The sequence below is a fragment of the Athene cunicularia genome, assembly GCF_003259725.1.
Source record: "Athene cunicularia isolate RWA chromosome 5 unlocalized genomic scaffold, athCun1 chr5_part1, whole genome shotgun sequence".
NCBI classification, from domain to species: domain Eukaryota; kingdom Metazoa; phylum Chordata; class Aves; order Strigiformes; family Strigidae; genus Athene; species Athene cunicularia.
The window spans coordinates 34,690,687-34,715,174 of NW_020799101.1; the positions used below are offsets into that span (position 1 = coordinate 34,690,687).

General features: G+C 34.7%; 1 protein-coding gene across 1 annotated transcript in view; it reads left to right on the forward strand.

Annotated features, from left to right (window-relative positions):
* Positions 1 to 24,488, forward strand: part of RYR3 (ryanodine receptor 3) — a 242,309-nt gene that overhangs the window by 160,139 nt on the left and 57,682 nt on the right. The window contains exons 53-67 of the mRNA XM_026848909.1: positions 843 to 921; positions 1,557 to 1,646; positions 3,082 to 3,231; positions 4,539 to 4,601; positions 5,023 to 5,098; positions 5,265 to 5,388; positions 9,755 to 9,870; positions 10,157 to 10,224; positions 11,065 to 11,186; positions 13,402 to 13,451; positions 14,151 to 14,211; positions 15,252 to 15,490; positions 16,415 to 16,496; positions 22,636 to 22,766; positions 23,361 to 23,681. Of these exons, the coding sequence (XP_026704710.1) occupies positions 843 to 921; positions 1,557 to 1,646; positions 3,082 to 3,231; positions 4,539 to 4,601; positions 5,023 to 5,098; positions 5,265 to 5,388; positions 9,755 to 9,870; positions 10,157 to 10,224; positions 11,065 to 11,186; positions 13,402 to 13,451; positions 14,151 to 14,211; positions 15,252 to 15,490; positions 16,415 to 16,496; positions 22,636 to 22,766; positions 23,361 to 23,681 (1,772 nt within the window). The remainder of the gene's footprint in view (positions 1 to 842; positions 922 to 1,556; positions 1,647 to 3,081; positions 3,232 to 4,538; positions 4,602 to 5,022; positions 5,099 to 5,264; positions 5,389 to 9,754; positions 9,871 to 10,156; positions 10,225 to 11,064; positions 11,187 to 13,401; positions 13,452 to 14,150; positions 14,212 to 15,251; positions 15,491 to 16,414; positions 16,497 to 22,635; positions 22,767 to 23,360; positions 23,682 to 24,488) is intronic.

Consider the following 24,488-nt stretch of genomic DNA (forward strand, 5'->3'; position numbering starts at 1 on the left):
TTTCAGAAGTAGTGTAGAGTTTTTTGCTTCCTCCTGCCAAATACTGCACTGCAACATATCCTGTTTACTAGATAAAAGATGTATTCTACTTAGAACTGTATATGTGTTAAATATGTCTACATTATATCTATGTCTACATAGAAAATTCTATACTTATTATTACCATATTGCCTGATAGTTCAAATGTATGGAATATGTACACCTGTAATACATTTGATACTGTCATTATTTAGAGTGTGCTTATGACAAGTGGTACCAGATCAAAATCAGGTAAGTGATTCAATTGGCCTATTGTCTGATTTTTATAAAATCTTCACTTAGTTTTGAGAATTGATCTGTAGCAACCTGATACGGCAAAATAAGCAGGTAATAATATGTGATGATTTAATAGGGACTTGGTCTGCCTAGTAGTCTTGTGCTTTTAAAATACAGATTTCTAATACTTATACATTCAAGAACTGAGGATCACCAGTTGATTCTTGCTATTAAAGTCTTGCCCCTCCGTCATTACGCAATGCGAAACATTCATACTAATATTATGCTCTATTAAGAATCACCAGTAAAAATACCTGTAGGCTATGGTGAAACAGGGTTTTTTTCCTGTCACTTCAGTTGCTAATAAGTGCAACTGTTACGTGTTTGAAGATTCCCTGTAAATGTGATTATAGGTCTACTTTGTTTTGTGTTGTTTCTTCTAAAGAAAATGGAATTGCAAAGCCAGAAGTCTCACCTTCATCTGGAGGTGAAGCATTTCTATTAGTGCAATATTATACTGACTTTTTTTTCATAAATCGGACTGAAGTCACTTAGGATTGAATGACCATGCTCCCCTTTGTTTACAGCCTTGTACTTCCTGAAAAGTTGGAGTATATTGTCAGCAAGTATGCTGAACATTCCCATGATAAATGGGCCTTCGATAAGGTAGGAATTATTTTAAGAGTGGCAACTGTCAGAAAAAGACTAGTAAATAATATATTTCTTTAGGGATATGTGGAAGAAACCTTTTGCTCAAGAAAATGCATTGAAATTGGTCACTTTGGAAAAGTGACCAGAACTTATTAGGACAAAGAGTTGGGGGGAATGAAAAAGGGGCACTTGGTTTGGTTTAGTTTTTGTTTTGTTTTGAAAGTAATAATATATAGATCTTAGCTTCATTTTGCCCAGTGATGATGTTTTTTTGACTGGGAGTCAATTTTATTGAGACTCAATTTTACTGCAGCAGCTCTGTGATGTCAGGGAGTATCTGGGAAGCTTAATGTCCTTAGCCAATACCATCTTGATGCATGAGTCTGAAAGGGGCCATTGTATATTGGGCTCAGAACTTTGCATGAGGTTGCATGAGACCTACTACTCATAGATGGCATCTAATCTGTCTGGGCCACGTTTTCTTCTGATGTATTCACAAATGGATGCCTGCTCTTTTTGACAGAAATTTCTGTGGCACTGAGCAGCTACTGGAGTAGATTAGCAGTTCAGTATGACAGATTAAACTGACCAGTTTGCCGTTACTCATCTATGTTGTTGTCGTGTTATTTTACTATATTTATTTTTTTCAGACTAATAGTGGATGGAAATATGGTGTTTCACTTGATGAAAATATGAAGACTCACCCATTAATAAGACCTTTCAAAACCTTAACTGAAAAGGTAATAGAGGAAATTTCAGCTGCATTAATACAAAGTAGATTCTTTTGTGTACTTCTGAAAATCTACTTCAAATATATGCTATAATAGGGACACAAACTGGAATTCTTACAGTTAAGAATAGCAACATCTATACGCTTAAGTGGTTGTTTAGTTAATCTTACACCGAGTCTTATATAATTGCTTCCCTTAGGCAGTCTCCATAGGCCTGGACCAATTTCTATTAAAAGTATCAATAGCACAGGGTTTTCAGGCCTTCGTGGATGAGGAATGACTGGCAGCAGCTCATGGGTTTTAGATGAAAGTGTAATTTAACATATCTGAAGGCAATTTTGTCTTCAAGAAGCATGGTAGAAAAATTTAAAGAAAGCGTGGGAGATGATTCAGTTGAAAATGGGGAAAAACATATAAACTTTTTTGAATGCACTTTTTTAAACTTTAATTTCTTGACTTGGCATGAATGTTTTCTAGTTGTCAGAACAGTGAACTGAATTTGAATTCTGTTACATATTTTTGCAATGATTCACTGGGTGACTCAAGTCAATTACATTTGTTCCTCTTTACCACAATTTTCCTGTTCAGAAAATGGAGATGACAAAAATCAAGAGGGATTCAAAAGGTTTAATTTCCAAAGGTTTGTAAATTGCTTTGGAATCTTTGAAGAAGAGCTGATGAATTGTTGGTTGAGTTGTTATTAAAGCAGTTCAAAGAGAATTTTCTGAATTGTTTCAGATTAGAACTTTTGAGCCTAAAAATCAGATCTTTCCATTAAAAATGTCATGTTAAGTAACTGTCATAAAAATTCTTATTTATGGTAAGAACTGAAATACTTTTATTAGGTTGATTTGAGAAATCTTAATATGACATATTCAGAATTTTCTTTGCCACAACTTTTCAGAATTTTGTATAAAACCTTTACTTTTCAAAGGAGTATTGGAATATAGGCTGTTACCTGATTTTTTATTGATGGCTGTATTTATATGAAGAGGTGTATAGATCAGTAATGCACTATATCTGTGAATGGATATAAATATAGGAAGACTAAAAAAAGGTCCCGTGTGCTGATGAATTCAAATGTATATACTAGCCTAACTATTTTCATAGCACTTGTAGTGCCATCAATTTTTATTATTCGGGCTGGAGGAAACAATGAATAAGTTTCAAGATACAAACTACATTACTGCTCCAGAGCTCACTTGAGCACTGTTTGTACACATATCCCATCAATAAAGGCCACTAAGTATAAAACAAAACAAAATTGTAAGTATTTTAAAGCTTCTTTTTCATGTAGAAAGAACGCTATCATGTCTTCAGATATAATATACAAATTTTGTTTATTTTTGTGGCAAGTAACAGTTTATAAAGAAGGACAGAATATTTTCACTGAGTTTTTGCTACTTGCTAAATACAGAGACATTTTACATTATTTTCTTCAAAGGAAAAGGAAATTTATCGTTGGCCTGCCAGAGAATCACTAAAAACCATGTTGGCCATGGGATGGAGCCTAGAAAGGACCAAGGAAGGAGGAGAAGCAATAATACATCAGCGTGAAAATGAAAAGCTCCGCAGCATATCTCAATCTAGCCAGGTAAGGTGGAATTGCTTATATTTAGAAAGCAAGAGGCTTGTTTGTTAATTTACTAAGAAATTATGCAAAATTATGTTAATTTTATATTCTTTTTAATGAGAAGAAACTTTTAATGTTAAGAGTTCTGATATTGGAACTCATGTCACTGTAATAAAAACCGCCCAGTAACACTAAAAAGGGGGTTGTAAAAAGACATCTTTTAAGGTGTCGTCTGTCAGAGATCATATTATTAATTTTCTCAGAAGACCTGAAAAGAGTTTTCATATAGTCATTCAAAGAATACATGGCTGAGTATTTAAAGCCTTTTATTTTATGATAAGTGAATCTAGTAATATTTTTTTGGTCAAACAGAAGAGCCTGAAATGGGAATTTGTCAAGATTATAAATAAGACTGACAAATACGATTGTGTGTTTAATACTTTTTTAAAATCTACAGGCAAAATTTTCAGGTAATTATATATTTTAGTACCTAGCATTCTGATGTGTGATATAGACTATTTTTTTAATTTCTTTTTTTTTTTTTGTAATAGTATGTTGAGACTGCTGCTCATAATGTCTGTGTCTTAGAGACAGAAAAGCTGTTTAAAATTATGACATGTGTTGGGAAAATTTTGTTGCACCCCTTCAGGTGAATTAAACATGCATTTGTGGTTAAATATAGTATGATATAATGAGCAATGCACAGGGCAGAATCCTACCACCGTAAGCAGTTCTGCAAGGAGTGTGCAAAAAATGTGTCACGAGCTGATTCTTTATGTACACTTGTACCAGCACTGATCCTGTGAGCGTCAGCATCAGGTGCCTTAAGCCTGTGTTGGGTTCATCCCCCCAGCTTTCACACTTGAAACATTTAAAGACTGGATAAATACATGACGCTTCTTTTTCTTCGTCTGTAAATGCCATGAGACAATAACCTCTTCTAACTTCTTGTTGTGATGTCTTGTCTTTAGTGTAGGGTTCATTCAAGCAGTTGCCACACTGTTCTGTCATGTTTTGAAGGTGCATCTTGTATGCCTCGTGACTGGTCTTCTCTCTTAAGCTTAAAAGCGTAGTTCTTAGCAGCTTGACATCTGTTGCAAATAGAAAGATCTAAGTATCTGCAGCAACCTTTTTATTTCCACATCAGTAGATGTATTCTGTTAATCATCCTGTGTGTCTTCAGCACACTGCAGAACAAAAGGTGAACACAGTTTCTGCAAGAAAATTCAAAAACATGAATCGTCTTACTCTAATCAGATCACAACAGAGATGTTGTAGTTGAATATTTGATTGTTTTATCTGAAAATAATTCTCTCTTTTTCCTGCAGGGAAATGGATATAGCCCGGCACCACTTGATCTCTCTAATGTGGTGCTTTCTAGAGAGCTTCAGGTTTGTATTTATGTTTTGCATATGTTGAAAAGAATTAATATAGTTGGGGTTTTATTATTAATGAGTTGAATTTTGTCAGGTTTTATGAGTGTATTTGTGACTCTGGTTGTGATATGTTGTTGTACAATGGTGCACGCCCTACTATTTACATATTTAAAGAAGAGATTTCTACTGTTTATCCCCATTGGTGCTTTCTGAGTTCCTAGAAAAAGTTATCATGAAGCTGGGGTAAACAGCATGTGATGTCTATCCTGTGCCTGTGCCAAATTCAAAGAACAGCTGCATGTAAAAATGACACTTAACTGTGATGTTTCTTTACCACAAGAGTGTATATTTAGGAATGTAGAATTAGGTAGAATTCTAGAATTTTTAATTGTCGCCATTTAATTTTGCCTCTTGTTTTTTTCTGATGGCAATGTAGGGAATGGTTGAGGTAATGGCAGAAAACTACCATAATATATGGGCCAAAAAGAAGAAAATGGAGTTGGAAAGCAAAGGTAAGCCAGAATCCTGTAAACCACACAAAAAAAGACAATGAAAATGAAAGGGAAGAAACAGTCTGAAAGAAGACAGTGTAAGACAATCAGAATTGAATAGTTCCTTTTTGTACTAGCAAAATAAATCTTACATAGAAAAACTTACAATTCTTTCAACTTACTAAAGGTGGAGGTAGTCATCCTTTATTGGTACCTTATGACACCTTGACAGCTAAGGAGAAATCACGGGACCGTGAAAAGGCACAAGAGCTCTTTAAATTCCTTCAAGTCAATGGTATAATCATATCTCGGTAAGTTGCACATTTTTTGAAGATAGTTACATTCATTGCACAAATCATGATGATCGTCCTTATCTCACTGCAGTCTTTTATTTATTAACATCATTACCATTTAGCATATCTTCTGTAAATCAGAGTCCTTGTTTTTATGTTCAGAAAGACCGTTATTAAACAGTGTAGACAGGTAACATTTTTAATGTGTATGATCATAGTAAATACAAAATGCTAATGTAGTGTAATTAAAAAAGCAGATGATTTAAGACTTTTAAATCAGCAGCCAGCAGTGTCAGCAAGGATCTTGGGAAAATAAATCTGAGGTCTGATACTGAAACACATCTATGTAAAAGTGCTTTTTAATCCAGTTTATAAGAAAAATGTTGGTTTCTGTGAATAAAAATGTTGGTTTCTGTGAAGTAGTAAGTCAAAGTGGCTATTTTGTGGGCATTTAATCCTTCTGCTCAAGCAGAAGTGCAGTTTTCATGAGTTGTATTCATATTGATGTTTCTGGAAGTAAGCTGGCTTGTTGGAATTTACACTGTCAATGAAATTAAAATAACGTATTATACTGTATTTTTGCCTTTATAAGATGGATTTGGGAGTTACCATACTATCATCATTTATTGTATGTGAAATACCTGAACACAGAGAAAACCGCAATTTTGCTGGCATTAAACATTTTTGTAAACTAAACTGTATTCATGAACAGCTTTTTCTATACATGCATAACCAGATCTTGTTTTCATGTATTTCTGCTTTTAAAGTCTGTGTCTCTAGAGAAAGTATACACTCAGAAATTTATACAAATTGATTATTAGGATCTGCAAAAGGTAACTTTGTTGACTTCAACAACAAATAACATTTCTTAAGATACTAGAAAACAGCTCTAAATATACATTTCTGCACTACTACAGAGAGAAATTCCCTCTTGCCAGGTGTGCAGGTACTCAGCCTGAAACTAAAATGTAGGCACACCACTAAACATTTTTATATCCTCCATAATTGCTTTAGAGCCATTGAGTAAGAAAAGCAGGTTTAGTTCCTGCAAATGAATGGTTCTTCGAAACACCAATGGAATTGTTCAAATATTAGTTTTAATATCTCTTTGAAGAAGCATCTGTTCAGGTTAGACAGTGTTTTCAGTGTTAATTACTGAGACAAGTCAACTTGAATAAGCCTGTTCAAACGCTTTATGGGGTGTGGGCAGAGTTTGCAGTGTCTATATCAGAGTGAAGCAAGATTATCCTCTTCTCAGGGTTTTCTTGAGATTAATATGTGCATATTTTAAGTATATATAAAATTTTTTGAAGTACTGGTTGCAATGATCACATTTCCAGAATGTCATTCTTAAAAACTTTGAACTAATCATTAAAACATGGAAATTCTTTATAATTGGGAACGCATAGGCGGCACAGTGTGTGTACTTTACATATACCATCTGTCTCTGTTTTGATTTTTACTTTTCTTTCTTTGTCAAGAACACTTTTGCAGCACTTTTCAGTGTTTATGACATACAGATAAATATCTCGGGCCTTACTCAAGTGTATGTTAGAAATAACATGGTATTTTGTCAAGCATCTTTAAACCTCTACAACTTGTCTTGATATCACCTCTCTTGTTTAAGAGAACTACCAATGTCTTTCAATATTTAGGAAAGTACATGTAATCTTTTAGCAACCATGACTTACTATAAACACAGAAAGAGTATATTTACAATGATCTTACTGAAAATGCAGATACTTAGTTACCCTCTGTGGCAATAAGGCATCAGGAGATGCCTGTCAACCATACTTAGCTGTTAATACATACCAAATAATTTGATGACACGTGATATATCAGTTAATAGGAGGTCATAAAAGTATAAACTAGGACTCTTCAAATTATTTTTTTTTTCCAAATGAAACTGTAAGATGGGAGGTTAGTCTGTTTATGTTTAGGTGTCAAATGGGATCGGAATGTGTTCCTTGGTTCCCTGGTTCTGTTCCCCCAAACTATAATCATTCCTCTTCTCTTACCTGTGTTCTGACATGGTCAAGAACATACATTTTAGTATTAAATGTTTTTATTGTTAAATTTTCTGCTGCATCAGCTTTCTGCCACAGAATTTCTTTCTTCTTGGATTCACCTCTTAGCTGTTTTTTAACTTCCATTTATTGTCCCTAATTTACTCCTACACCAGTCCTAAGGAATGTCAGGACAAATGATCATTTCCTCCATACCACAACAGTGAGTCCAGCAACTTTCCTGCTTTCTTGTTTCTTTCTTGCTTTTGCCTCAGTGCAACAAACTACCAGTTCCTCACTTCTTCCCTACTTCTGACACACTGTTTAACCCCTCTGTAGCCTCTGCATCTTCTCTAGTCAGGTCATTTTCTCTAATTGATAAAGGGAGAGTCTTCCTATCTACTACTGTTTGAAGAGTCTACAGAAACAAATGAAGTAACCATTATGGGTAATCAGAGGTTTCCCTTAATGTTACTCAGTTACTTCCATACTTCTCAAGCCAGTTAGATGTCCTGGGTGTAGGCCACTATCTATCAACTCTCAAGTATAGTTTCGTCCTCTTAATGTTGGAATACAGGTACTATGAAGAGTTTACAAACTAAACAAGTGTACAAGAAAACCTCAAGGAAATGAAGAATTAATGTATAAACTTGTAAACTTGTAAAAACAAATATGTTTGAAAACATAATAAATTAAAATTCTGTAGAGCTCTGTGACTTCAAAAAGAAAAAGAAAAAAAATCCCTGTTCACATCCTGGATGATGAGAGAGAATGCATCCTTAGTAATTATGTGGAATGAACCCTTGCCAATAAATTAGTGAGCTTGGTTGCCTTTCAGAGGAACTTTCATGGGCTGGAGAAATGGGTGGACAGAATTAGTGTGAAGTTGAGCAAATGCAGCATCCTTTGCCTGGGATGGAGTAACCCCTGGAATAGAGTAACTGAGCCTGACAGCATCTGTGCAGAAAAAGCACTTTGAATTCTGCAAGTTGAATGTGAATCAGGAGTTTGTCCTGTGATGATGAAGACTGACTGCCTACTAGGCTGCATTAGTAACTGGGGTCTGCAGGTTGAGGGGTTTGATTTCTTTTTTTTTTTTTTTTTCCCTTACATTTTGTGATTATGAGACTGTATCAGGAGTATGTTTTCCAGTTTTGCTTCATTAAGGAAGACATTAACAAAAGAGTGAATCAAGTGGAGGGCCACCAAGATGCTTCGGGGATTGGCATGCATGTCATGCCAGGAGAGGCTCTGAGGAGAGAGGCTAGATTTTTTTTCATTATTAAACCAGAAGGCTACAATGGAATTTTACCACTGTATTGAAACACTTAATGCAAGGTCATAGAGAAGATGAGATCAAACACTGTCTCATCAAAAGTAACAAGTTGTTGGAAGGGAAATTCCATTTAGGTATATGAAAATATTTCACCCTTGTTTTAGCACCCTCCCTGTGGAAAAATATTTTAGTAGCTCTCCAGAGTCATGAGATTTTGATCCTTGAAGATACTCAGTAAGTATATTACTGGACAAGGTTCTGAGCAACATGATCTAACTTTGGATTTAGTTTTGCTTTGAAATGGGACTTGGATCAGATGATTTTCACAGGTTTCTTACAACATAAATTTTTCTGTGATCCTAAAGAATTTTAGACTTTTAGTGAGGTAGGTTTCTTCTGTAGCTAAAATAAAATCTAATATTTTCAGTCTAGGCACAGCCAACCACACATATTTTTATTCTTCTTTAATATCTTGCATCCACCAGTCATGATTTAGGTCATGGATTTATCTCAAAGAATAAATAATACATGCATCTTTAAAAAATAATTGCATACTGTTGACATTTTTCAAATACTTTGAATAGTATAGTAGTTTGTTACTTGCATTTAGGTTTTCATTTAGTAGCTTAAGTCATTTTGACTTCAGTCTTCCATAAAATTCAAGGACAAAAATGAAGTTTAATAGTGAATAATGAAGTGTAGTATCAGACTGATTTTGTAAAGTTGTAAATGCTGACTTCCTAAACATTTGGCAGTTTATTTTGCCAGCAGTAGAACTTGAGTGGCCAATACATTGTGGCATTACTCATATATACGATGGCTTCATTTGTGCAATAAGATAGCTCTCTGAAGTTCTTAACCTAAATTACATATATTTTGAATACTTCAGTCCAAAGTTATTATACCTCTTAGCAAAACATGAACTGATTTTTAACAATTGTTACTATGAAGTTGATAACTAAGAGTTGCTATGGAAGGCCATTTTGTCCTCCTTATAAAAATTTACCATAATTAATAGGAAATAAGGAATGGAATACTTGATAGTACTGTCAGCATTTGTACTACTGTCATCAGTGCTATTTATCTTAATGTTCTAAAACAGGGGTCTGAATGACATGGAGTTGGATGCTTCATCCATGGAAAAGAGGTTTGCCTTTAAATTCCTGAAGAAAATTTTAAAATATGTTGATTCTGCTCAAGAGTTTATTGCGCATTTAGGTAAGCTTCAGATTTTGTTTTGAAAATAATTAAAACTGTTGATATTTAAATACTTGAACGTATGTTTAAATTTGTAGTGACCACTATTTTATTGCATTTACGAAACTTAAATTCTGTCTTTTAAATTTGCAGATTGAATTCTTGGACATCTGTAACTAGCTAAACTGTTTCTGCTGTTTTATTTGTATTTCAGCGAAACTAAGTTTGCAAGGCTATATCAAAGAGCTATTGTGTTATTTATTATTAGACAACTTCTTATTCGTGTGCCTTGATTGTATCCTTGCAGAAGCCATTGTAACCAGTGGAAAAACTGAAAAATCTCCACACGACCAAGAAATAAAATTCTTTGCCAAAGTGAGTGATTTAGTATTTCAAGTTATGTACATATACATTCCATTACACAGAACATGGAAATTTGTAATGTTAGACTGCTTTTCAGGTAATAGAAATATATCTTTCCCGTTTTCTTCATGGTAAGTAATCACTTAAATGTTGTGAACAAATATTTCAAAATATCTTCCAAGATATTTCAATATACTTCCTGGATTCAAAGATTTCAAAATATTTCAATATATATCTGCTTCTACATGAGAAGGAACATAGAAATTAAAAGGCAGCTTATTTATTACATGAAATTAAATCCTCTTGCTGAACATATAAATTATTTCTGAAACATTTTGCCTCAGTATATCACTGAAGCGCATAGTATCATTTGGTTAACAGGAAGAAGTATTCCTGTGCAGAGTAATGACATACACATTTGTGTACCTAGTAAGAAAACTTTTTTCAATAATCAGACTTGAAGTAAAGAACATTTAGGTTTTAATTTAGAATCTTAAGAAAAAAACCCAAAACCTCTCCTTTCATATCTGTACTGGACAGTTACATAAATAACGGAGAGGAAGAGTCCTCTTAGTTCAGTGATATTTATCACTGTTGAATGTGAGAAGAGTAAGCCTGCAATATTAGATCCAAAATATATAGAGCTGTGTAACTGTTTGTTATTTACGTAACTTTTAAGTAAAATTGTAAGATTTAAGATTTTAATTTATATGACTTTGTGTCTGAAATGAGAAAATACAACTGTTGCAGAACTTCAAAAATTCTTTGAATGAACTTTGACCAATCAGAGCATTGTTGCTACATTTACCATTGTGCTCTGTGAAAAATACATTTTGTATCTGTATTTCTTAGGTTCTTTTACCATTAGTTGATCAGTACTTTACAAATCACTGCCTCTACTTCCTGTCTTCTCCAACAAAAACACTCAGTAGCAGTGGATATGCATCAAATAAGGAAAAGGAAATGGTAGCAAGGTAAGTAGAAAATTAAGATATACACAGGAGGGTACAATATAGATAATTAAAGGTTTCTTCTTAGAATAAAAGATAGTTCAAAAACTCACTTTCTTCAGATGGAAAGTGAATGCTTTATTCTGATTCAGAATGGCAGTGAACGAATAGAATTTTAGTATTCTCTAATATATAATTAAAAAAATAAGTATATATAAATTATATCTATTACAATATATAATTGTGGATGATAACATCAAAAACATTATTAAATGATTTGGCAAGCAATGGAACAATAAAACTTAAGTTTCTACTGGGTTTGTGTTTCATTGTTGATGGAAGTTTCTGGTTGAAGCTTATCCCACTGTTGGATAATTAAATGGTCTCACATTTAATTTTTCAGATATCAAAAAATGTGAAAATACCATGATGCACTGTTTTTGGTGGTAATTATGGATTCTTCCTTCTCTACAAAATTACTTCTTCCCCCTACAGAAAAATTGCTAGAATTTGATAATTTTTAGACATCTGCTGTTTCAGATTTGGTTGGAATCAGCCATTTGACTCAAAGTTGTTCTAGAAAACTCAATTAAAAAGAGACAGTTGCCTTTTAATTTATAATGTGTTGCCTTTATATAAATAATAATTTCATTTTTCTGCAATTACCATTGAAAAATTAATATCTAATTTGTTTTTAACTATGACTGTCATCTAATATTTCTGTTGCAATTTTTTTTCTCCCCTTAAATGTGTGCTGGCAGTTATTTTCTTCAGGAAATTTTGTATTGTAATCTTTCACACTGTAATTTACTCTCATGCTTTCTGACTTTAACTGTCAGTTTCTCACATTCTTTTGCTGTCCTTCACTATGTTGACCAGAGTTGACTACTTTTTCCAAGAGCAGATATAAAATTTGAAAGTAACAGTTACCCATTGTTATATAAGATCAGGCCTAGCACTGAACTTTCTAGATTCCATTCTTCAGTTTATCTTCCAACATATTTTTGCATTTGTCTACATTATTATTGCCTTTTTGTTTCCATCTTCTAGGCGGATGATCATCCTTATACAACAGTTGCCTTTAAGAGGGCAACAAGTTAAGTCCTTAAGATTCTGCTTTACTGAGCTTTCAGATATATGTACAAGAGCTGGAGGAGTCAGCTCAGGTTCAGGAGGTTCAGGAGGATGGAAGTTTAATTTAATTTCATTTCAATTTCATGCTTTCTCTCTGAATACTCCTATTACGCCCCTAAAGTCACTCAGGTCAGCTTAATAAAGCTAGAAAGATGCTTATTAGGGTTGTACATAACACCTTTACAAGGGCACATAAACGAAGCTAGATGTCTTGCCTGCATATCTGTTGTTATAAATTCAGAAATATCTTGTCATTCTTTCTCCATTCTTCACTGGGAAAAGTGACTATCACTTATTATCATCTTATAGGAAGTATAGTATTTTCTTACTATTGTGAGGATAAAAATGACAATCAGTTGTTAGTAAGAGACCATATCAATTCCTAAGGGTATATTTGCTTCATTTTATTATGTCCTAATTCCATTTGTAAAGTATAGCATAGATGCAAACCAAGTCCACCTAGCTGTCTTTGTTTTTAGAAGTTAAAGTAGCCCCTTTAATCTTTAGAGAGTTGTGATTTCTCATTTCTCTTAATTATCCTATTTTTCTAACAGATAGGTTAGATATGGAAGTTTCTGACATACTTGTGAGAAGCTCTTCTAGTCTGTATATATTTCAGGACTTGGCAGCAGTGGCCAAACACAGATTTATTTATTTATTTATTTACAGAGGATATCTTCGCAAATTGTTTTGAATGTGAAGATTTGTAATGTTCGTTTCCTGCAGAATGCCAAGTAAAGCACTAAAATGTTACTCAGTTTTTCTTAAAAAAAAAAAAATTCTTCTGCAGAAATAATAGCCACAAAGAATGATTCAACCATATTATATGCAATTGTTGGAAACCATAGTAATCGAAAGAAAGTTTCACATTTCAAGTCATCTCTGAAATAGTGAAGCTTAGAAAATGAGAGAATTCAGAAGCTTCAAAAATTTATTCTGTTTAATGCAGTTATTTGACTGACTGTTATAATGTATGATTGAAAATACCCTTTCCAGGAACTATGTTGTGTTTTCTCTTTCATATTCTTACTGCTCTTTACCTCATATTCTAAATAAATCCTTAATCTTTGTCCTGTCTTGCTCTTTCTGTTCTTTTCTACTTTAGCCTGTTCTGCAAACTTGCTGCTCTTGTTAGACATAGGATCTCACTTTTTGGTAAGTTGTTAAGAAAGATCTTGATAAAGTTAAAAATATAAAGAATGTATTACCATTGCTTCTACTTTACCTGAAGCTTTTCACAAGTTGTAAAATGATGCATAAACTTCCAGTACACTTAGTAAGTGGAACATGGCTTCAGAACATGGCTCTGAAGCTAGCAGTTTAATAGAATATGTAGCGTGTTGGAGCGGGAAGAAATAGCAGCTTCTAGGATTTTCACATTCCCTTAAAAAAAAGAAATCTTAGGTCTTTGCAGTTACTTTTAGCTTTTCAAAAGTCATCTTACACTAATTGCTTGATTTCTGTCATCCAACTGTTGAATCCAATAGATTAATTTCTCAATAGGCCTGGGGGATGTAGGGAAAAATAACGTACCTTTTTCAAAGGTATTGGTAAGAAAATTCTAAAATAAATGTAGGTACTACAAGATAGAAATTCAGAGTATTGCAGAGTCAAGTGATGAAAATGAGCTGTAAGTAGACACTAGTTATTCTTTTCAGTTCTTGTACGGAAATGGATTTAAGAAATTGAAAGTTAGTTCTAGAACCAGACCTAACTCTCTCTCCAGTGACCTAAGGTGGGAGACTTATGTCATATCTTGTTTAACCAGTGCATCTCCAATATGAGATTTTGGATTATCAGATTATCCTACATTTTCTCTGCTACTGTGCTCTCACAGTATCTCTTTCTAACCAGGTAGTGATTCTGCTACAATGGTGAACTGCCTGCATATCTTAGCTCAGTCTCTTGACACACGGTAAGTTTGCAACATTTGTACCATATACAAACTACATAGGTCTTGCAGAGCTTTTTCAAGGACAGTTGCATTGTTTATGTATTTTTTATTCTTTATTTGTAATTAATGATGTTAACAGTGTCAATAATTCAGATATTGACCTCCATATTAACAGATTTCACCTAAAGGATTTAATCTACATTTTTCTGTTCCATGCCTGTCATTAAAACATTGAAAACTTTTGTCACCCGTTCCAAGGGCATTTCAAGACTTTACTGGGAGATATAAATGACATAAACCTTGGAACTGCAGTATTAATACCTGTAGATATCTAGACAGTCTAGTGCATATTGGAAAATTTGGCATTAGAAGTATGCAGAATGTATTAATATATGGGCATAGTTATGTTTGCTAACTTTTACTGTTTACCTTTTAAATGCTTATGTAGATTAAAGCACAGGCCAGCATAATTTTCTAATTTGGGCTGTTTTCTGGCCTGGTTATGTTATACAGCAGCCTGATAATGAGCTCATTGTGAATAACAGGAAAGATTCATTAAAGGATTGAGGGCAGTGAAAAAAAATAAGGAATGGGACTGTGATGCTGATATTGTAGTTGCATTTTCTAGATGTATGGTGCTTTGAAGATAAATAAGCATGTATCCCGACTGGCAAACTTAGTGGAACTTATAAAAATATAGGGATTGAGTTATTTTTCTTGAGCATATTGTACAGAGGAGCTGTCTCGCCACCTGTGATGTTTGCTGAGAAGGCATTATCTTATTTGAAAAGAGATCATGAAAACTGGAAAGACAAGACTGAGGAAGCAAGTTCTTTGTTTTTATTATTTTGTATTAAATACTCCAAGCTAATTGTTGATTATACTGCTATGTAGATGTATGGTACATGTATATGTACATTCCTTTTTAGTTCATAATGTAAAGTTCACTGATACATGTGCATATCTTCAAACCCCGACAGAATGTAACTAACACGTACATATATCTATACAACTACTAAAGATCAATGCAAAGTTAATATTTTTACCTTATTATTTTTCAGAACTGTTATGAAATCGGGATCTGAGCTTGTTAAAGCTGGTTTGCGTGCCTTTTTTGAAAATGCAGCTGAAGATCTGGAAAAAACTTCAGAAAATCTTAAACTTGGAAAGTTTACCCATTCACGAACACAAATCAAGGGTGTTTCACAGAATATCAATTATACTACAGTAGCATTGTTACCAATCTTGACATCAATTTTTGAACATATTTCACAATATCAGTTTGGAATTGATTTACTTTGTAAGTATTTTATTTTAATTTTGAAGTTTACTGTGTTATAATAATAAAAATGCTTTTTAGTAATGATTGCATAAATTCAAAGGATGAAATTCTGTTTTCGGTAACACAAGTCTGCTATTAAATCTGAAATTAGCCACATAGTACATAATTTCTATTGCATGTTTAAAAATAACAATCAGTAAGTTTCAAGTTAATTATGTACAATATTTCTTCAAACGTTGAGAGAGAATTTCCCCTTAAGTGCTCTCTTACCATGTGGATGAGACTAATTTCGTATAGAAAATTAAAATGTGCTTATTTTTGCTACGTATTTTTACTTCATTAGATTAAAGGAGACAACTCATTATTAATTCCTTGTGGGTTTTTTCTTAAATTTGAAAAACACTTTAGTTCTTTTAATTTCAATTTTCCTTATTTTTAGCATCATTTTGTTTATAATTACTGAAGGCCCTCCTTGAGATTCAGCATATGCTGTTCCAAAGTTTTGTATATCTTTGGGTGATCACAGTTTCAAAGCAGAAGATAATTAAAAAATTGATAGCCGTGAAAAGACTTTCTTTAAAAAGGTGGGGAGCCTTTAGATGATGTTCCTAGAGGTTAGACACAGACTGATGTGGTTTAGCTTAAAATTTTACTCTGCAAATGTGTTAACCTGCACTATCTTATTAGCAATTATCTGCTGGCCTCTTGGAATGTCTGACGATCTGTTAGTTTGTAGAATGAATATAGACAACAGACCAGGTATCAGAGCAATTGAAGATAAATAACACATGTGGATTATTGACAGCCTAAAATATTCAGTGATATGTATGCTAAACATTTTATAGACACTCTTTATCAGATTGCATAAAATAGATGTTTAATAATTGGGAAGTAGTCTTTAGCTGAATAAATACTGATAATCTCCTTCTCATTTTCCTCTAGTGGGTGATGTACAGGTTTCATGTTACAGAATTCTTTGTAGCCTCTATTCTCTTGGAACTGGGAAGAACATCTATGTTGAAAGGTATTGAGTAAAAAACTCAGCATGTAAAATTTTCTTTAGGAGTGTGTTGTTTAGGTAATAAAGTAGTTTGAATGAAAGGTGAATCTGAAACCGCATGAGCATGTTTAAAATATACTTTAGCTGGGATGTAGTTGCCTATATCTTAGAGTTTAATTCCAGTCAAAAAAATAACCAACCCAAAAGTAAATAAAAGCAAACAACTCATCCTGCGTTTGTCAGTGTATCTGCAGGGATTTTATTTTTCCCATAGGGGAAGTTACATTTTTCCATGGGTTGCCATTAAAGTTCTCAAAGTTTGGCTATTTCATGTTGCTGTGGTAAATAGATTAACTACTAAGTAGGCTGTGTCTCTCTCAAACCTAAATCTGTAATCTGTTCTCAATAACATTGTACCGATCATAAAATCCTGAGTATATGTAGAGCATTCTGACAGCCTTTAACTCTACAAAGGAAACCACTTTACCAGTTACTTTAATTTTAAAAGGAGTGGGGTCTACAATTCCTTTAAGTATCTAGTTGCTATGATATATTCCAAGCCCTGGATTTTCAATCCTCTTCCATTAAAAGAGCCTCATATCTATATCTTCTACTTCAGAAAAGAGAACGCTAATTATCGGTTTATAACAAGACAAGAGCCAAAATAATCAACCCTTCCTTATGCTTCTGAAGGCTTTAGGTTAGGCACTTTTCATGATCTTTCTTATAATGAAAAGTTTAAGATCCACAGGGCCTGAGAGAGAGACTAAACCAGAGGAAACACAACTCTGTAGTTTGATTAGGAGAGGCTTTGCCTAGTATGAGCAATGCTGGTCTCCCTTCCAGTTTATTCAGTAATTCTTTCATGCAAAATGCAAGAACAGTGTGGTGGACAGACTGTCTCTTTCCTCCTGCTCTGCATGCATGTACATGTGCGTAATAGCTCATTCTTGAGTATGTCCACATTCAGTCATTTATATGTCCATCACTAAATTACAAAGCTATGCTCTTTCATTCTTTCTGGACTTGAAAATCTTAAATACTCTTTGGCACAGATCTGATAGGCAAAATAGGAAGTGCCTTACCCCTACTCTAACTAGCTGTCAGGGTCTTCTCACAGGGAATAAAAGGTAGTTGTGTTTGTATTGTCTTTTAATTGAGAAGCACTCACTGAACAGACCTCCACTTGATTGGCAAGAGCTGTACGCACTGGTCTGCCCAGGAATGGACTGCCCCTGAAATGGGCTGCCCAGGGCAGTGGTGGAGTCCCCTTCCCTGGAGGTGTTTATGAGTCGGGCTGACATACCGCGGAGGGATATGGTGTAGTTGGGAACTGTCAGTGCTAGGTCAACAGTTGGACTGGATGATCTTCAAGGTCTTTTCCAGCCTAGACGATTCTGTGATTCTGTGGATAGTTACATTAAATGTTGATGTTAGCAGCATCTCCTTTTCCCACTGCAGTTGTTTTCTTAAAAGGTGTTGCATTTAAGGTGATTAATTAATTTGTTAAGAGATGAATCCCCTTGCATTCTAGCCAGTCCTCAGAAATTTGAGGGGCTGGGAGCAGCTGGCATACCTCTTGGTAGTTATGCCAATTAGGGCTGTAACTATAGGCCTGACACCAGATGCAGGAACAGCCTGTATGCTACAGGTCTGGTTACATTCAAGAGAAGCAGTCAGGTTCACGAATAGTACAGTTTATTCTCATGCAACATTTACAGATTCTTTAAGATTGCCTGTGATAAATGCACAAAGTGCAGGTTGGCCATATAGCACTATGCACAAAAGAAAAACAATTGCAATCACACACACTTAATTCCCCGGTAGTCACTCGACCTAGCTAAGGACTCAAATCTTACCAAAAGGCATCCCTTCTGGGGATGGGGGTGAGGAGCACAAACCCATCCATCTGTCCCTCCGATTTGGTGTTGGATTATTGTCCCTCCAAGTTAAATATAAACTCAGGATAGTATTTATCTTTGTATGTATGTGTGAGCAGGTGGCACGGTGGTCAAGTCATTATCTCTTGAGTAACGACGCAGTACATTCCTTGGTGTAGGTGGTGCGCTGTTTTTTTGTGGGAAAAGAGGGAGTATGAGAGACAAGGTCGGCAGACTACTGCAAATCTGTCCTTGAGATAAGTAAAAGAACGGGACCGTACAGCCTCCACCTTGCTTCACGCTCCTTCTTGGCACCACAGCAACACAAATCACTGGATCTCCGTCCCCTCCTGTGTTTGTTCTGGGCACCATGTGTTAAGGAAATGTGTGTTTTACAGATTTTTCACTCTTTTGCTTTTCCTACACTCACAACAGAAGGGAAGAGTGATCAGATCAGATATATCTGAGGAAATTAATTAGTCTTCTAAGGCTGTGTGAGAGGTTTTCAACTGTAGATTTCATTTAGTTTGGTTTTCACTAGATATACTCAGGCTCTTAAAGCTGTAGGCAGAAATCCGTGTCTAGGTGGGAGGCAGGATTTCAAACACACTGCTCAATATTTCAGGAAAACTTATAAGTGAATGATTAAGCTGACGTGAAGTTATTCAAGTTAAACAATGTTCAGATTTAGGATCAAAGTGCAGTTTTTCTCCTAGAGAATTTTGGCAAAGACATTAAGAAGTTTTACCTTCTATTGCAGGATGAGTCATAGCTCACTTTTCATAGGTCAATATCACTGTTCATGGCTGAAATAGTGTAGCTGATTCTACAAGACTTCTGGCTGCTGGATTCAGGACTAATACTAAGCTGGATTGCTGCTGCTTTGTTGTGACAAACTTCCAGTTTGTACAGAGAGTGTTTAGCTTGTTTAGGATGTTGGAAATGTTTCTAATTTCTCAGTGGACCTTTCTTCTTTAAACGTCTCTGTGGTTTGTAAACGTTGAGGGCTGGATACAAAAATGCAGTAGTTTCTGACTACTTTGAGCCCTAATGCTCTACTGGCAAGTGTGCAATTATTGCAGTATGAATTCTGACTATGAATTCCTACCCACTACCCATTTATTTTCATTCACTGCATCAGGAATTTAGGTCCTGAATTTGGTGTTGCAAGCTCCCTTTTCATACCCAGTACCCAAAAGTTGTATGTCCCTTTATGGTGTCTTGATCTTTTCATGGTTAGTTTATAGAAACACATTTCTAAAGGATTTTTAGCACAAATGGTGAAATATCTGTACCAGTAATAAGACATACAAACTTCTGCAGAAGTTAAGAAATTATAGCGTATATTTTTTATGTATGTAGTTAAATATGACAAAATTACCTGCTGTATTCAGCCATGCATACATATCCAGATTGTTCAGTGTAAGACTTCGATTTGATCTATTTGAGGCTTCTCAAAATGAAGACTGCCGAAGATGCAAGAAAGTCTGTTATAACAATGGCGTAATAGGAAATGCTTCTTCATAACTACCATCAGTTGGTGGTCTTTTATCTTTATTTCATTTTTCAAAGTCTAGATTGATTTGGTTACATTTGAAGTGTTTTCCACTTCCTCCTAGACTTTGCACATCAGCCTCTGACAGGACTTTCTTATTCTTTTTGGAGTGAATGTTTCCTTTGGGGTGAAATTTTCCAGTTAGTTGTCATTCTAACATATTTTGTCTAAAGTGTTAATTTGTCTTTACGTTTTACTCCATTAATTCTATTGAACCACTCAGTTCACTGAGTGATTTATTTGATATTATTTGCTTTTTATTTCAGTGACCATCTGCTCTGAAATTCTTTTTTATCTTTTCTAATTTGTGTCCTGCAAAATTATAGGTTTTTCCTTGGTTTGTCATATTTAGGACTTCTACATGAGAGAAAATATCTGTGTACTTAGAATAATTTTCTCAGCATTATTGTATAGTTGTTCACCTTCCCTTATTTCAGCTTCTTGTATCCTTCATACAGAAAGATGGGTATGCATTATGACATTGTCATGCATGTGATGATAGTCTCTTCAAAGTACTTTTTAATATGTATTTGTGTGCATATATATGTACACACACCAAGTTTTTCCTTCTTGATCAAACAGAAGGCAAAGATATAATAAATTTTCCTATATATAATATTCCATCTTTCATTACAATTTAAATTGGAAAAAGAACATTGCTGTGCTCTAAAATATAGTAGGAATTCTAACATTATCAAGAATTTGTTTTTTAATGAAATGTTCTGTTCTTGCTATTTGTGATATTAATGTATCATATATTTTGTTGCAACATGTACAGTCAGAATGTAAGGAAAATGACATAGATATATAGATAGAGCACATAGTTTCTTTTTAATTTTGCAGTAACTGATTTCTGCATTTTCCATTTCTTTGATGGTAGTAAACCTACAGTAAAGAGTAGTAATCCTGGACAGAGAACGAATGAGCATGCACCTTGAAATAATGTTATGTAAATCAAATTACATGAAACACCCAAGTGAACAAAAATCCTTTTTTATGTTTTTCAATTTTGTGAGGTCATTGCTTTTGCCAATTTCTTCTGTTTCTCCTGCAACAAAAGAAGTTCGAGGGTATATAGTTGCATATCTCTACACATTCCAGCATGGTTGTGAAATAAAAATTGACATAGGCAGTTAAAGATGAGGAAGTAGGTGGGTCACATCTCAGACTTCAGGTCATACAATGAGGAAGGCTGTGTTGATGTGGAGGAATCTTAAAAAGACTGTTGCTATTCCTGGAAGTTGAACAATCATAGAATGGGTTGAAAGTGACCTTTAAAGGTCATCTAGTCCATCCCAACTGTAATGAGCTAGGGACATCTTCAACTAGATCAGGTTGCTCAAAGCCCTGTCCAGCCTGACCTTGAATGTTTCCAGGGATGAAGCACCTCTCTGGGCAACCTGTTCCAGTGTCTCACCACCCTCATCATAAAAAACTTCTTCCTTATATCTAGTCTAAATCTACCCTCTTTTAGTTTAAAACCATTACTCCTTCTCCTGTTGCTACAGGCCCTGCTAAAAAGTCTCTCCCCATCTTTCTTATAAGCCCCCTTTAAATACTGAAAGGCCGTGATACGGATTCCCCAGAGCTTTCTGTACTCCAGGGTGAACAACCCCAACTCTTTCAGCCCTTATTCACAGATTCCTATGATCATTTTTGTGGCTCTCCTCTGGACCCACTGCAACAGGTCCATGCCTATTCAAAAAAAAACATGGAGCTTCAAAGGATGGAAGGTGTGTGCTGTCTTTATCCAATCTGTATGTCAAGTGTAACAAAATCTGTAAGGCATCTTATACAAACAGTGCTTCAGAACTTCAAAAGAGTATCTTAGCTTTAGTTTTAAGCCAGTGTGAGTCTGGTCTTATGCCAGAAAGGACTGTCTCAGGATCTCTTGCACCTTCATGCATACATTTCCACCCCTTCTTTTTTTTTTTTTTTTTTTTTTTTTCCCCCTGGAAAATAGTGTTTATGCAGCCAGATGATGAGCATGTTTTGTTGCTGTTTCTTTGGCTTGGTTAGTTTTGGTTTTATAGTGAGATTTATTTTTATCTGGACCAGTTATTTCATCCAGTTTATCAAGATGCTATCTAAGTTTTAGTGCCAGCACAGAACAGACAAATAGGAACATGGGAAGTTTGATCGGGGTAATGCAAAATTGCCACTTTCAGAACAGCCACGCAGAATGCCATAAAGTCATGAAATCAGTCTTCAATAAGTAGCAATAGTCTTTCTCATCATTTGACTATATAATGGTGTGATGTGTGAAGAAAAAGAAATATGTATATGGGTACAGCAAAGAAGTGAAATCTAGAAAAAGGGTATGACTGCCAAAACAAATTCCTATTGATTATATGCATTTGCTCTTTGTTTAAGAAAACCAAAGGTATAATAAGAATAAGCAGTTACTAATCTATTCTTTGTTCATATTCTAGACATGTTTTCTACTGCTTGTAGTCACACAGTGGCACTGTGGAGCAATTTGCATTTAATGTACAATACTTGGTGAAGTTTGTTTTTTTTAAACACTGTGTTTCCTATACCACTCTAATTTCCAACAGTTTTGTTTGTGTGAGAAATACAGTTTTTCAGAATAGTTGTTCCTTATGATTTAAAAAGATAAGCTAAATCAGCAGTAAATGTTAATGCTACTTTATAATGCATGTTAGACATTAAAAGCCTAATGAAAGACATTTCCTCTTAGGTAACTCTTAGTGTCTCTCACATACAGGCAGCGTCCCGCGCTTGGGGAGTGCTTAGCCTCTCTCGCAGCAGCCATTCCAGTAGCGTTCCTTGAACCTTCTCTCAACCATTACAACCCATTGTCTGTCTTCAACACAAAAAGTGCAAGAGAAAGAGCGAGTAAGTAGTGTTTCTCATTGAAGGGGGAAAAAAAAAAAAAAAAGGTGTTTGCTCCTCTCCAGATAATAGTGGTAGAAAGAATTTGTAATAATGAATAAAAGACAGATATATGTTTCAGAGAACTCCTACTATTGCTCTTTGATTTACTTCTCATGTTAGCCTTGTACTTTGTTGAGACTGTGTTAACATTGGTCCTTTCTCTTAGGATATTTGGATATTTTTCTGAACATGATGTTTGAATTCTTTTCTTGAACTGCATATTGTGGTATTTGAAGCTTAGTTGAAGATCTTACCTACATTACAAAAATTACTTTTACATAGCTGAGCTGATAATTACAGGACACCTTATGGTAAAGCCATAGCTTTATGGCAGCTATTGTCTACATCAGTGCTATATGCACATCATCAGAAACACATAATTTATGAGATGAGAGACCTATATACCCTAAAGTCTTACTATAGTTATGTCTGCCCAAGTCAGTGACAGGGAAAAACATGAGTGACAATGTTATTTGTATTTATGATTTAAACATAGATGAACGTACGTGTTCTCTTTTGTTAATTAATCTTTTGCTCTTCTGCCTTTAATTGCAGTTCTAGGTATGCCTGATACAGTAGAAGAGATGTGTCCAGAGATCCCTCAGTTGGATGGACTAATAAAGGAAATTAATGATTTAGCAGAATCTGGAGCAAGGTATACTGAAATGCCTCATGTAATTGAAGTTATCTTACCCATGCTATGCAACTACTTGTCCTACTGGTGGGAAAGAGGGACTGAGAGTGTTCCTCAAAGTACTGGGCTTTGCTGTACAATGATAACATCTGAACATCTGAGCATCATTCTTGGAAACATTCTGAAAATCATTAACAACAATCTGGGAATAGATGAAGCATCTTGGATGAAAAGAATTGCAGGTACTGTAAATATTTTTAAACAGTAATTGTACTTAATAATATTTAATTACTTTGCTACACTTTACCATATTACCAAGTGATATAATAATAAAAAATTAAAATAAAAACAGCAAGAAAGATAAAAAGTAGATAAGTAGCAAAAAGATAAAGATATTTTACTTTTTATTATTATTTTTATGCATGCATTGTAGCATCATTGTAAGCACAGAGCTTTCTGTACAACGTAATGAATTTTGAAAATCTTAACTTCTCTATGCACTGTGTAAGAGACTTTGCATTTAATTAGGAGTTGTGAATTCCACCGATTTTCAAGATACCCAAGGACTGAGTATTGCAGTAGAGAGTATAAGTCCTGTGAATTCTTTTCATGAAATATGACAAAAGATAAAGAAGTGTATATGGTGAAATAATTCCAGGAGTAACCCAAGTTCAGAATTAGTTGCTCTGCCTTAGTAACTGTGCCAGCTATTAAATGAGCAGGCAGATTTCTCAAAATGTCCCGTAACATTTAGTAGCTAGCTAGCTAAAGATATTTACTGCTGTGGTTTAACCCTAGCCAGCAACTAAGCACCACCCATCCACTCGCTCACTCCCTGTCCAGTAGGATGGGGGAGAGACTCAAAAAAGAGTAAAAGAGAGTAAACTTGTGGGTTGAAATAAAGACAGTTTAATAGGTAAAGCAAAACAGGAATTAATTTACCACTTCCCATTGGCAGGCAGGTGCTCAGCCATCTCCAGAAAATCAGGGCTCCATCATGTGTAACAGTTACATGGGAAGACAAATTCCATCACTCCAAATTCCCCCCC